The sequence below is a fragment of the Phlebotomus papatasi genome, chromosome 3, assembly GCF_024763615.1.
Source record: "Phlebotomus papatasi isolate M1 chromosome 3, Ppap_2.1, whole genome shotgun sequence".
Taxonomy (NCBI): Eukaryota; Metazoa; Arthropoda; class Insecta; order Diptera; family Psychodidae; genus Phlebotomus; species Phlebotomus papatasi.
Genome location: NC_077224.1, coordinates 79474258 through 79488709, shown reverse-complemented (window position 1 = coordinate 79488709; position 14452 = coordinate 79474258). Strand labels below are relative to the sequence as shown.

At 39.0% G+C, this 14452-nt stretch overlaps 2 protein-coding genes across 3 annotated transcripts in view; one reads left to right on the top strand and one right to left on the bottom strand.

Moving 5' to 3' along the window:
• LOC129805918 (collagen alpha-1(IV) chain) lies at positions 1–12942 on the bottom strand. Of its 2 annotated transcripts, XM_055854166.1 has the most exons (8): positions 12837–12942; positions 12399–12625; positions 12122–12170; positions 7450–7479; positions 5609–6580; positions 5053–5549; positions 1418–4991; positions 1–1355 (listed from the first exon to the last, which is right to left on the bottom strand). In XM_055854166.1, the coding sequence occupies exons 2-8, from the start codon at positions 12416–12418 to the stop codon at positions 1101–1103; spliced, it is 5397 nt and encodes a 1798-aa protein (XP_055710141.1). In that variant the 5' UTR covers positions 12419–12625; positions 12837–12942; the 3' UTR covers positions 1–1100. The 2 variants fall into 2 exon arrangements, with proteins under 2 accessions (XP_055710141.1, XP_055710142.1); XM_055854167.1 differs by lacking the exon at positions 7450–7479.
• An 86-nt stretch (positions 12943–13028) lies between these two features.
• The window catches only part of LOC129805917 (collagen alpha-5(IV) chain), a 41479-nt gene continuing 40055 nt past the window's right edge, over positions 13029–14452 (top strand). Inside the window, exon 1 of the mRNA XM_055854165.1 lies at positions 13029–13345. Within this exon, the coding sequence (XP_055710140.1) occupies positions 13247–13345 (99 nt within the window). The 5' untranslated portion in view covers positions 13029–13246. The remainder of the gene's footprint in view (positions 13346–14452) is intronic.

Sequence of the window (14452 nt, the reverse complement as noted above, 5' to 3'; positions counted from 1 at the left end):
TGTATTTTTAATACAATTGTTTTATTGATATTACATACATTACATTTCGTTCGAAATATTTTCATTTTATTAGGCAGTATTATTGAAAGTTATTTCCTTTTCTTCATCTGCTGTGCATTTTTTTTATTTCTCAAAAACAAAAAATATGTTTTGGACTTCTATTTAAGGTATAAATTACTTTAAAAAAAATATATAGAGAAACATCGAATGAAGAAAAATTGGATAACTGAACACGATCTTTTCAATGCATTTTTTTCTTCCTATTAAATGGCACTTTTTAAAATTTTAACAGCGAACACAATTGCTTTTAAAGTTATTTTTTTTGTTTAATTTCAAGACAGGGCAGTTTATATAGTATAATTAAGATTTTTTGTTTTTAATAACATATCACATTATTATTATTATAAGGTTTGTGACATTCATTCTTTTATTTTCTTCATAACAAAAAGACAATTTTTTTTTAATATTTATTTAGATTAAAACAAAAACGGATTTATAGAGCTGTGATTTGAATATAAAATCTCGGTTACGAAACATTATCAGTGGATAAAAGAAGCGCGGATTTTTTATGGTAAAAATTCGATAAGTTTAACATCAAAACTATTAAATGTGACTAAATTAGTTTTTTTTTCAAATTTGACCAAAGAAATAAAAGAATTGGAAGAAAGTGTGAAAATTACATAGCAACCTCGATAATAAGGACTTTGTAAAAGTTTGTAAAGATTTGTGAATACGTTGTAGTTATTTTTATTTAATTTTTTTTTGAATATTTAAGAGGTTTTTAGCTGTTCATTCTTCTAATTTACAAAACAGTTGTTAACTTTATTATTTATTTTTTACATACTTTTACAAAACCATTTGAATCGAGAAAAATATTACAGTAAAAAAGGTAATAAGAACAAATAACATTTGAAGCAATTAAAAAAAAATAATCATAACTAATTAGACGATGGAAATTGCAAAGTTTCTGTTATCTCTTACATTCATCTTTGATTTTTTGGTATAAATGCGCCTTATTGCAATATGAAAGGCAAGAACGTGGTAAAAAAATTGTAAATTTACGGCATTAACGTCCATTGAGGATTCTATACAAAAAAAAATTAGTTTCTTATACACACTTGGCATCGCGAAACACGCGTTAGCAGTCGACCCGCCTTGAGGGTATCTTGCTGCGGTCGCGTAAATTGCTGCTGATCGTCGACGGTGACGAGCCAGAAGCTGGTCTGTGTGTCGTAGTAGTGGCAGTGACCCTTTCCACCGTTGCACTCGATGAAAGGTGTTGTTCGGAAGTCCTGAAGGCAGGATCCAGGACCCGATAGGGCTTGACCTCCTCCTCCATTACCAACGCCAGTGTGCTGAAACCATGAGAAAATCAGAAATTAGAATCAGCTTTCCCGCATTTACCATCCTAACTAACCATCAGGAAACTGTAGCCAATCCAGAGACCCTCCCATCCTGCTGGGCAGAGAGGAATATCTAGGGTTTGACTGTGCACGGCGATAACGTTGGATGGAACCTCGCAGACAACGCATCGTGAGATGTATTGTCTCATGTCTTCCTCTACAACGGGCATCATGGGTACAGGAGCTGTTGTAGACAGCCAGAAGCTTCGATCATTGCGTGAGGCATAATTGCAGACATTGTTGTTTGAGCACGTGATCACTGGCAGTGTAGAGAATTTCCTAACACATGATCCCGGAGATCCTAGGTCTTGATTGTGTGGATAGTCATTTCCATCCACATAGAGCAGTGAGTATCCCTCCCATAGTTTAACATGCCCAGCTTCACATTGAGGTATCTCCTCCGATTGACTGTGCTTCACAAGCAAGATACCTGATAGGTAGTCTGGAGCATGAGTACAGGCCAATCCTGGATCACCTTTTGGTCCAGGTGATCCAGGTCGACCATCTAAACCTGGTGGTCCAGCAACACCAATTTCACCACGAAGTCCTTGTAAGCCTTGAGGTCCAGATAAACCTGGGAAGCCTTGATCACCTTTCTCTCCGCGTTCGCCTTGTAGTCCCTGAATACCTTGTGGTCCAGGAGGTCCTCGATCTCCTTTCTCACCATCTCTACCAGGTCTACCTGGATTTCCTTTAGGACCTGGTGGAGGAACCAGTCCTGGTTCTCCCTTGTCTCCCTTCAGTCCTGGCAAACCATCTCGACCATTGAGACCACGTTGACCAGGCAGACCCTTCTCACCAGGCATACCAACGAGACCCATGGGTCCTTCAGGTCCAGGGAACCCTCGATCTCCCTTGATACCATCGAAACCATTGAGACCAGGCATACCCTGTGGTCCTCTGTCACCCTTTTCACCAGGTAGCCCTGGGCCACCAGGCATACCCATATTACCCTTAGGGCCTGGGAAACCAGGATCACCCTTCGGACCCAGAAGTCCAGGAGCACCGTCAATGCCATCGCGTCCAGGTGCACCAGTAAGTCCTCTATCACCCTTCTCTCCTTGCCGTCCTTGCAGTCCGGGCATACCACGCGCACCCTGAGGACCAATCAAGCCAGGGAATCCCTTGTCTCCCTTTTCACCAGGTTGGCCAGGTAAACCGTCTCGTCCATTTTTACCTGGCAGTCCAGGAAGACCCTTTTCTCCCTTTACTACTGGTCCAGGCTCACCGACTTCTCCAGGAAGACCCCTATCACCCTTCTCTCCCGGTCTGCCTTCCATTCCGGGCAAGCCTGAAGGTCCTGTGAGACCACGATCACCCTTAAGCCCTTCAAAACCTTGGTCACCACGCAAACCGGGCAGTCCTCTCTCTCCTGGTAATCCTACAAGGCCATATTCACCAATTTCACCTTTCTGTCCTTTGATTTCAATTGAAGGTCCCGGAGCTCCAGGTTCTCCAGTTAAACCTCGGTCACCTTTTACACCCATTGCACCATCACGTCCAGGTACACCAAAGACACCCTTGTCTCCCTTCTCACCAGTAAATCCTGGCAGACCTCGTTCACCCTTGTTACCCTTCTCACCAGTGTAACCTGGTGGACCAGGCAGACCATCTTGACCAGGTAAACCATCAATACCGGGTGTTCCAGGTATTCCTGGTGGTCCCATGTTTCCTTTGTCACCTTTTAGACCACGTATTCCCGAAAAGCCTTGATCACCCTTCTCACCCTGCATTCCAGGCAAACCATCTCGCCCACTTAGACCTTGATCACCCTTATCTCCTTTGAGACCTGGGCGGCCATAGCCTGGAATACCGGCGTCACCCTTTGCACCTGGAACACCAGGGAAGCCATCTCTGCCGTCGACACCTCTCAAGCCTGGTGGTCCGGGTTCACCTTTCTGCCCCTTTTCAGATACCGATCCAGGTTCTCCTTTAGGTCCCACTGGTCCTGTGAATCCTGCATCTCCTTTCTCACCATCTCGTCCAGGAAGACCATCCAATCCAGTTAGACCTACTGGTCCCATATCTCCTTTCTGTCCAGGTGGTCCAATTGGACCAGGCAGGCCAGGGGCTCCTGGAACACCTTCAAGACCAGGCAAGCCAAGTTCACCTTTATCTCCTTTCAGTCCTGGAAGACCTGGTTGTCCAGGCATGCCTCTCAACCCTGGTGAACCTTTTGGCCCTTGGAAGCCTTTTTGTCCTTCAATTCCAGGCACTCCTCGGTCTCCCTTTAGTCCTGGCATACCAATAAGTCCAGGAGTACCAGTCTCTCCTTTCATACCTGGTTCTCCTTTAATACCATCCATACCAGGTCGTCCAGGAGGTCCAGGTAATCCTTGTGGTCCCTCGGGTCCAGGCTCACCTTTTGGTCCAATGAAACCTGGTGGACCTGGAGTACCAGGAAGACCAGCTTCGCCCTTGTCTCCGGGATATCCAACTTGTCCAGTTAATCCGTCTAATCCTCTTTCACCAGTAGGACCGCGATCTCCCTTCTGACCCCACGGTCCTGGATTACCCTTTGGTCCAGGTGGTCCTACAACTGATGCACCTGTTTCACCCTTCTGTCCCTTTGATCCCAATAATCCAGGTATACCGCGAAGACCATCTCTCCCAGGTTGTCCAGGGAAACCAATTTGCCCTGTTAAGCCCTTCTCACCTCGTGGACCTGGCAAACCTCGAGGACCAACTGGTCCTGGTGGTCCGAAAGGTCCGGTATTACCTTTTAATCCTGGTAGTCCTTGCAAACCTGGTTCTCCTGGTATACCATCAAGACCCATGGCTCCGGGTTCTCCTTTGTGTCCCTTATCTCCTTTGGCGCCTTTGAAGCCTCTGCTGTAGTCAAGTGGTGGGCATACTCCAGGATTACCCTTTTCTCCTCGATAACCAGCTTCACCTTTGTCACCCTTTGGACCATCTCGACCACTGTAGCCTGGCTCTCCCTTGATGCTTAATCCTTTAATTCCGGGCAATCCATCTCTTCCTGGACTTCCTGGAGAACCATCAACGCCTGGAAGACCTGGCATACCCCTATCACCCTTCAGTCCTGCCTCTCCTTTAGGTCCATCCAATCCGGGGAACCCTCGAAGTCCATCCAAACCTGCAGGTCCAGGCCTACCTGGAAATCCTCTGTCACCCTTGTCACCCTTCTGTCCTTTGAGCATATTCGATGGTACTAAGGCATTTTCGCCTTTTTCTCCACTTGGTCCAGGGGCACCGGGTAAGCCTGGCCGACCTGGCGAACCTGGATCTCCGGGTACACCAGGCAAACCGTCCAATCCTCTTTCACCTTGGTGACCTTTTTCACCTGGAGTTCCATCAAATCCTGGAGGACCTCTAAGTCCATCGAAACCTCTATCACCTTTCTCACCAGGTAAACCAGGTAAACAGTCGAAGCATCTACCACCAATCTCACCCTTATCTCCGCGCTCGCCCTTGGCACCAGGTATTCCTGGACGACCACTTTCTCCTTTGTCACCCGGACGACCTGGCATTCCAGGAATACCTGGTTTACCTTGTTCAGAATCACCTGGAACACCTGTTAGACCAGGATAGCCACGTTCTCCTTTCTGTCCTTTTGGTCCAGGGTATCTGTTCAATATGAATCATTAGAATATCTTGAATTATAATTATTGATTTATATAGTACTTACCCTGGGACTCCGTCATCTCCCTTAGGACCTAATTGTCCAATACCAGGCTCTCCTGATGGTCCTCTCAATCCATCTGCACCTGGAGGTCCGATAAATCCTCTGGGACCTTGAACACCTGGCATTCCAATTATTCCACCTTCTCCCTTTTGACCTTTCTCTCCAGCTAAACCTTCCATGCCTACACGTCCTGGGATACCTGGTCCTCCTTTGGCACCAGGTACACCACGTGGCCCTTGTTCACCTTTCAGACCGTCTAATCCTTTTGGTCCAGGTAATCCCCTGTATCCTCGTGGACCAGCAGGGCCTGGTGGTCCTGGAGAACCTCTACCACCACCTGGTGGACCAGGCGGTCCCACCATACCGGGCACACCTTGTAGACCTGATTCTCCAGGCTCACCCTTTTGTCCAGGCTTTCCATCCAAACCTCTTAGACCTTCATTACCTCGATCACCTTTCTGCCCAGGAGGTCCTGTAGGTCCGTAATTTCCATCTCGTCCCTGTGAACAATATTATTTTAAGTTACTTGAAGCCTTTTATTGAATAATGATTAACTTACTCTAGGACCAGGTTGACCTGGAAGACCTTTCTCTCCTTGTGGGCCTCTGTCGCCAGGAAAGCCTGGTGCTCCAAGTTCACCTTGTTCTCCTTTTGGACCGACGTCACCCTTTTCACCTGGATAACCCCTGTCACCTTTGGGGCCGGTTGTTGTAATTGGTGGTCCAACTACTTCTCCAGGACTACTTTCACCCTTTTCACCTTTGTCACCTTTCAGACCCATAGGGCCAGGTGGTCCTTGAATTGATATGCAGCCTTGACCTTTGTCTCCTTTCGGGCCAGTTGAACCTTTACTTCCTGGTATACCAGGCATACCTGGTGCTCCATCGGGTCCTCTTGGTCCAGGTGGTCCAGTCTCACCAGGGTCACCGGGTCTGCCCTCATATCCAGTTTCACCCTTTTGTCCTTTCAGGTAGTTAATGTTCAGTTCAGCTGGTTCACCTTTGTCTCCCTTTGAGCCAGGAATACCTGGTAGACCCCTAGGTCCTGGGACACCGTCGAGACCACGGAGACCTGGCAGACCGTCTGTTCCATTGCATCCGTCTCTTCCTGGAATACCTGGGGGACCATCTTCTCCTTTATGTCCGGGAAAACCGGCTGCACCGGGAAAACCAGGACTACCCTGAGCACCTCGATCACCTTTTGGGCCTCGTGGACCCGATGGGCCAGGTTCACCCTTCATTCCTTTGGACCCAATCAATCCTTCAGCCCCAGCAAAACCCTGGACACCTTTGGGACCGGGTACACCAGGTACTCCGGGGTATCCTCTGTTGCCTTTTTCTGCAAAACACTTGGGGATACAGCATCCGCTACTCGTGCAATTTCTCTTTGGTCCATGTAGACGTCCACTTGCAGTGTCAATGATGTCATAACTTGGGTCTACTTCCGGTTGAACAGGTTCCGGTGTCGATCTATAGTAGTCTGGTCGTCTGAAGAGACCCACTCCTCCGCTGCTCGGATCATTCCAGAATTGCTACAATGTCCCGAATAGAAAACAATTAAAATGTGCTCGCGCTTTTGCATGAGTCTCTGGGCGACAAAATGTGAGAAATTGTGTCACATTTTTAGTACACAGAGGCATTAAATTATAAACGATCACAATCACTTTTTTTGCCGCGTCTTTTGCTATTTATTTTAATAGTGCTCCTCTTGCTTTAATTTGGAACACTCCCTACATTGTGCTATCAAGCGCCTGCCACTGATGCTTAGCAAATTTTCGGATCCTATATACTTAAGGCAGCATCTTATCAACAATGTGGCTATTTTCCTCTCAACTTGGTGATAATGAGTGCGGAACTTAGCGCAGAAAAAATGATATAATCACAACGTTTTCGTCTCATTTTTTTATGTTCTTTAAATTAATTCAGTTTTTTGTGTGAAGATTCTTCCTCTCGCACTCCAAAATATTTCAACATATTTGCGATATATTTATTTTAATTAAACTGAGCACAAGTTCTAAGTATAATAAATTTTCAGAGGCAAAAGCGCACAGTGGCAAAATGATTTTGATCGTAAACACCAATTGTAAATTGCTTATGGACTACATTTAACCTCTGCTCACATACAACGTATTATGTCATACACTTATGCAGAATTTTATGTTGAATACTTATTGATTTATATGTAGCATTAAGTGCACATTGAGAACAATTGGAGAGATGTATCGTTTAATTATGACACGATCGTATGTGATTTTATCGCGGGTAGATTTTGTGTTATTTTTTTGTGTGTTCTTTACTGTTTTTCCTTGTGTTACATTGCAATAAAATCATCAGAGAATTTTACGAAGCGGAAAGCATTAGCACAGTTCAATAGACATATTTTCACACTTATAAAACCTACTCTTTGATTTATGTAGCGTCTGCGCGAGTCCTATTTATGGAAATAGAATTTAGAAAAGAATTTATGTGAGTGATCGTTTAATGCCAATTGGAATCCTAAATATATTTAGTAATTAAATATAAACATAAGGAAAATGAGAGTAACATTTTACAATCATCATCAGGATATTTTCCGGAGCACAATGAACTCTTTCGTATTTACAGATTAGAACAAAATATAATGGAGCAGTCTTATTTTATTTATTTTTGAATCTTAGTGAATTTTAGATTCAAAAACTTATTTATTCACAAAAACTTTATAAATCAATTGCAATGCAAGTGATATTACAATCTCTAATAATCCTTTTTTTTTAATAAAAAAAAAAACAGGCCATATGGATCATCTTTGAGTTGAAAATCGTGTAATAGTGCTATCCAATAAAAAAATGATTATGTTTTAGTACCTTTGCTGTTATTGAGTGCTTTTTCCATAATCGACTTTTTTTGGTTCCTGATGTCATGAATCACGACTGTTTAGACGTTTTAGAAGACAACGAGAACTGGAGAAAACAGTTGAGACATAAACCAATACAAAGAAAAGTCGATAATGTAGAAGCATTTGAGAACAGTTGTGCTAAAAAATATGTTAATTTTTCGTTGGATTAGTATCGTAAAGCGGACTTTTGGTGTCTATACCAATTCTTAAAGATATCAAAATCCTAAATAAGAAGCAATTATTTTGCTTTTCAGAATCTAATAAGTCATTTACCATTAACATCTAATACTCAGTTATCGTTTTTCAAAAAAATATATGATAAGAAATTACAAAAGTCAAGACATATGGGTAAGCTTTATGCCCCAGACACACTTACGACTTAAGTCGAGAAACGGCTTAACGTAAAATCAAAATAATAATTTGACCAACTTTTCATCAGTTTTCCACTAACTAAACCGTTTGTCTTCTTAGGCCGAGTGACGAATTAATCAGAAACTGATGAAAATCTAATCCAATCATAATTTTGATTATAATTACATTAAGCCGTGTATAAACTTAAGTCGTAAGTATGTCTAGGGCATTAGGTCTAAAGTCCGTATAACTTTACAGTAGACTCTCACTCAATCGGCTCATTTTCAATCGGGCGACAAATTTTGTTGACAATTTTCACGTTTCATTATGAAGCAAATTCACTCAAATTCGCTGTAGTTCTTCCTATTTTATCGTGATTTTTTTATAATTGAGCGCTTTTTGTGGAATTTACAAAGGCTTTGACGCCCAATTCTATTGCTAAACCGGATGACATTTTGCCCCATATTCCCGACTGAGAGAGAGTCTACTGTATCTGTTAAATCCTCAAATACTAAAAAAATAAGTATAATATCATTATATAGAAAAAGACATTAAAGCCTTTTAAAAAGTAAGCAGAATGAGAAAGTTTTAATATTAAAATTGATAAAAGTAGTTCTTTAAATTTTATATTAGAATTAAGGAAATTCTTTGAATATTTTCTATGCTATTTTCCTTTTTCTACCTTTCCCACAATACTTCCAACAATAGTATATTTTAAATAAAATCGAAAAGAATTCAATTTTGATCTGTAAAAGTTTGAAAATGCCAGTGGAATATTCTGAATGATCAATAAAATAAGACTGCAATAAAACTAATTAGGGTATGTATTTGATAAAGAATAAAAAGCCTTTAATAGAATATTCTTTAAGGATCTCAAATCCTTACTTAAAGTATCCATTATTTGCAGTCACTTATAGATGTTTTTCTTAAATTAACGTTAAAATATTTTTTTAATTGTTCTTTTTATAGATTTTAAAAACAGTATCTCTTGGTCTAATAGGGGGAGGTGGGGCTACATTGAGCTGTGGGGCTAGATTGTTATAAGACTCTTACGCATATTTTAAAGAAAGTTGGACCTTACAATTATTTTATTTAGTTCCACAATTGTCTATCTATATTACATTACGTTAAAGCCAAGTTTTTCTGAGAAATATGTGAAAAAATCGTATATCAATGTATCCCCACAGCTCAAAGTAGCCTCACCACCCCCTACTCCATTTTTATTTATTTCAAACTTGTTTTAAATTTAAGAACACTTTAAACTCCCTTTTATTGTAATTAATTCTCTTTTCTAAATTGCGTCGATGACTTAATCAGGGAACATTTTTTGAAAAGATTTTTATCAAAGGTAAAAACTTTAGACACTTTAGTTTCTTTAGCTCTTTAAGAATCACAGCATATGCTGCTATTTAATTTCACGATTTATTGATTAAAAATATGTTAAACCAAGAGTTAATCGTGCTCCTACAAAAAATAATCTACATTTTGACAATTTTATAGTTTGTAATCATTCATAAGAATCGGATTTATGTCTATTTTAAACAATTCAAAAAAAGTTTTTTTTCCCAAAATATCCATATTTTGCTTTGGGTACTTAGAATTCCAAAACAGACGAAAGAGTTCAGAGCCAAGTCATTAAAATGTTAGAGGTTTCTCATTTCTTTTTCAACTTTTTACCTGTCAAATTAAAGTCTTATACCGTAGTTAGCCTTATGGCTTAAGGCCTGGCTTCAGACCTAAGATTTAGCCCAGTTCCTGATGGTCTCGAAATTCAAAATAGATACCAATTTTATTGGTTTTTCAAAATTGAATGGATCACTTACCCATGATGTCGAATCTTAAGTGATAATTTTCCAAAAAATCTTGATTAAGAAGAAATTAGAGAAGTTAAACCATATGGCTAAGGGCCTAAATAGACTCAGGCTGATCCTCGAGAATATTTAGCCTAAAAAATTTGGCAGTAAAGGATTAGATAAAGGAAATTTATGCTAAGGACTTCTAATCGATGATCCTGAGCCATTAGTGTATGAAAATTTGGGATAAATCTTTACTGTCAAATTTTACAGGCTAAATATTCTCGAGGAACAGCCTGAGTCTATTTGGGCCCTAAGATTTAGGTCTGAAGCCCGTATAAGCCGAGAGAGAGCTTATTGGAAACCTGATGGGAATGCAGTGTAATAATTATTTATTTATAATTACGTTAACCCATCTTAAGCTTAAGCTGTTGGCTTGTCTAGCACATTAAATTAAATCTCAACAGATTTAAATTTTGTTCGTGTTTTTAAAGGCTGTACTATTATATAAACATTTTCTTTTGGTAAAACAAAATCCTAGAAAAATTATATCTAGTTAGTAGGGGTGGTTTTTTGACAAAAAAAAATAATATGAGGAAATGAGTTTTAAATTTTAAAATTTTCAATATTCAAAACAAAGCTTAGTCTGAGTACAGTTCAGAAATTTTTGTCAATAGTCTTGAAAAAACATTCCATCTGCTTGAACTACTCCAACCTCCCCTATATGGATAAATAATATTGATAAAAAAAATTTTAAATACAAAGATTGTGCAACATTCTGCTTTTATTCTGCTTTTACAAACTTTTACTGCTCATTGCCTTTAAGAATCCTATCGAAAGGACAATAAAAAAATTTTAGTATTTTTATTATTCTTGTGTTTTGAATAAATTTTTCATGCCCAAGATAATTTTTTCGTTATCTCGCACAACAAGGGTCAAAAAGTGATATTTGTGAAAGTTGATAAAGAGAGCAACTTATTTTCTTGAAAATTTTACTGAATTTTATTTACGTTTATTACAAGGTTTATGGTTTTGCGCAGTTATCTGCTAATTTAAAATCTAGAACTAATTTATAAAACTTTAATTTTTGGACTTATTTAATTCCAAAATAGAATGTCTTTTTATTGTTTGTTAAGAGATCGAAAAAATAAGTATCAAAACCCAAATACGTATAATTATTTATGACCGTCATCGTATTCAATATAGGATATTTAAAAAGCAATCAATGTATGAAGCTTTTTAGTAATATTTTTCTTCAAGCACATTTTATTATTTGAAGTCAAAGAGAGAGTAATGCAATCTCCAGTTTTTAACAAATAACTTCTTTGAAATTCGTAAAATAATATAGGATTATTAATAAAATTTAAAAAGAGGAACATCGTTTAAATAAAAAGAATACTAAAGTTTCGACTTCAATGCCTGGCTAACAAGGCTTCAAATACTCACAATGCTCACAATTATAAAAAATAAGGAAACAAAGTTTTGAACTTAAATAACACATTTCATATGCACTTATTATTTTTTATTAAAAATTTTAGGATACCCAGTCATTTTGTGCACAGATCTGTACAGTACAAATGATTACAAATTATGTAGAGCAAATTTTGTTGCCAAAAATTCTTTTTAAATCTTTCATCAATCGACATAATTAAATTTCGGTGAAGCTATTAAACTGCGATAAATGTTCAAGCAATAAATCAAAATTATTTAACTAATCACAAACTTCAAGAAAACGATCATTTTCACTCAATCTTTTGCTCTTGGCAACTTTTTCAACTTTCCACCCATATGATACCAACATGGGACACTTTAAGACAATTTTAGCTGTCTGTTTATTTTAATTCATTTCCTCTAATTTTAGCACTTTTTTTTTTTGATCTCAAAATTCTCAGAAGTATCACCAGTAATCTTGAACTTAGACATTCTTTCTAGCATTTCTGAATGGCATGACAATTTCTTGGGAAAAATAATCGTCCTACGATCACTCAAGATCACAAGTGCGGAGACACTTAATAAATTTCACTTGCAAATTTCTAATGATGCAATTTACTCACCGCTCTGGTTCCAACCACACAAAATAAAATCGTTGCAATTGTCACGAGCCTAAAAAGATTTGTCACAGTGTTAAAATTTATTGCAAATTTGCTGAATTTTTTTGGCACTATGAATTGAAGTGAAAATTTGAAATATCGATTGAAAAAAAAACGTTGATATTTAAATATTAAATTTTTTTTGAAGGTTGATTGCGGAAAAACTTTCAATAAAAATTCACTAAAAACTTAAGATTTTTCACATTTTCACTACCGTCGGCTCCAAGAATGAATATCTCACCGCCTGTATGGGATGCCCATAGTGGCTCCCTGTCTTGCCCCTTGTAGGGCTCTGTTCAGCTGAAAAAATCCTCTGGGTGACTCAGAAGGTGAAAAAGGGTCGCAAAAATACCCCCTTCTTCGTGCTATATATTCACTTAAACTAGACAAGATCACAACACACTAAAATAATTTTATCCCCAAAGTTTCAATTTTATTCGTGTGAGAATTTAACTTGGTGGTTTTACCCTAAAAAAAAAGAAAAGAAAGAAGTGGAAGGAGACTGAGGTATCCAAAAAAAAATGAGGGACTTCTCTGGAGAAAATAGAAATATCTTTTAGTGGGACAGAGGAAAAGCCAAAGAAGAGATTTTCTTCTTTTTTTTTCTCGAGGGAGTAGGAAGAGATGGAAATGAAGAATAATTCCAGAGAGAAGAAAAGAAAATTCTCAAGACACTCACGGAACCGTGGGGCTATTCTCCTCCGAGAACGGTTTCCGATCTAACGCGATGGATCGTCCAGAGCGTACTGAACAATCTGTGAAAATTCATCGTTCCTGAACCCAAATCCAGGACGCGTCGTGGTACGGGACAGTGCGGGGTTCAGCTCCAACACGTGCGGCTTGTGGATGAGGGATGGTGGCGGATAGAGAGAGTAAGATCGGGGCATGGAAGTGATTTCACATCTTGACTCCGTTTTAGTACCGTTTCGAACGTTAGCGGCTGTCGATGTAGCGACATTGCATCTTTGAGCCGCCTCAGAGACTCAATCCTCGGCGATCGTTGTTTCACACAATTTTTCTTTATTTTTTCCCTTGTGCTGATTGAGAAACCAAAGTTGAAAGTGTTTGGTGATCTTTGAGGGGGAGAAGATGTGGCCATCACCCACGAGTCCCATCTTGGGCCGGGGAAAAGTTCGATCATCAACTCTACTTGGCATTTTTGTGATTTTTCAAATTTTTTCTTCTGTGGTAAGTCCCATTTATTCTCGAGGATTGCATGAAAGAAAACCCTCCGTGATCCTAAATAAAAGTGCTCCAAGTGATCATAAACTATGCATTCCCAGTGAAAAAATTGCGATTGTCGTCTGATTTTTTTGACGAAATAGCCACAATAAAAAATCGCCCTTGGATTTAATGAGCAAATTTCCGTTTTGCACAAGAAATTATCGGATTTATAATGGTGATCTCTGTGAACCCCAAATTCAGTGAAACTCTATCTTTCTGACGCTTTTTTTGCACCCAACCCACATTTCTAACTGACTTGATGATCCTTTGAGGGTCTTATTTTTTTGCCTTCCTGTGTCTTCACCTCTGACCCAGAGAGATTAAAAGGCAAATATTTTTTGGCACAATTTTGCAGATAAATTCGCGCGATTAAGAGTATTGTATGTAAATCCAACCAAGTGACTATTTGCTCTTTTCCTTTTTTCAAGCTTCATGAATAAAATATTTCAATGCTCGATAATGAAACTCATTTCGGGAGGCATCTTCACTGTTTCCCGCTGATTGAGCTCATTTAGAGATGTTGTGAAGAAAATGCCATACAATGAGGATGAGGTAGAATATTATAGGTAAAAAAAATTGTGCTTTAACGGGTCTCCTACCTATCGAAATTGTACATCAATTTTGCTGAAGAGATAATCGGATTCATCGTCTCTTTGTTCTAACAATCGCAAGGCATTCTGGATGATCCCTGAAAATTGCTATAGGGGAGAGCAGTGATACTTAGAACACTTTAATTTTTATCCGTTCTGTGATACGTTTTTTTTAATAATTTGACTATCAGTCAAGCAGAATGTGAGAAGTGTGAATTACAATCGAAAAGTACATTTCTGTGTACAGTAGACTTTCTCAATTTCGAGCACTTAGAATCGAAATTTCTTTCGAATTATAGAGAAATTTGTGCTAATAAATATCTTAAATTTTAGAATCGAATTAACGAGAATCCACGTACAAAATTTTAATATATTGCCAGTTCTTTAGTACTGAACCAATTTCGGTCATGTTTAAAATTTTGTATAGATAATTTCAAGCTCCAAAGCTCCTGCTTTGAGATTAAAATCGTCGTGTCCAAGG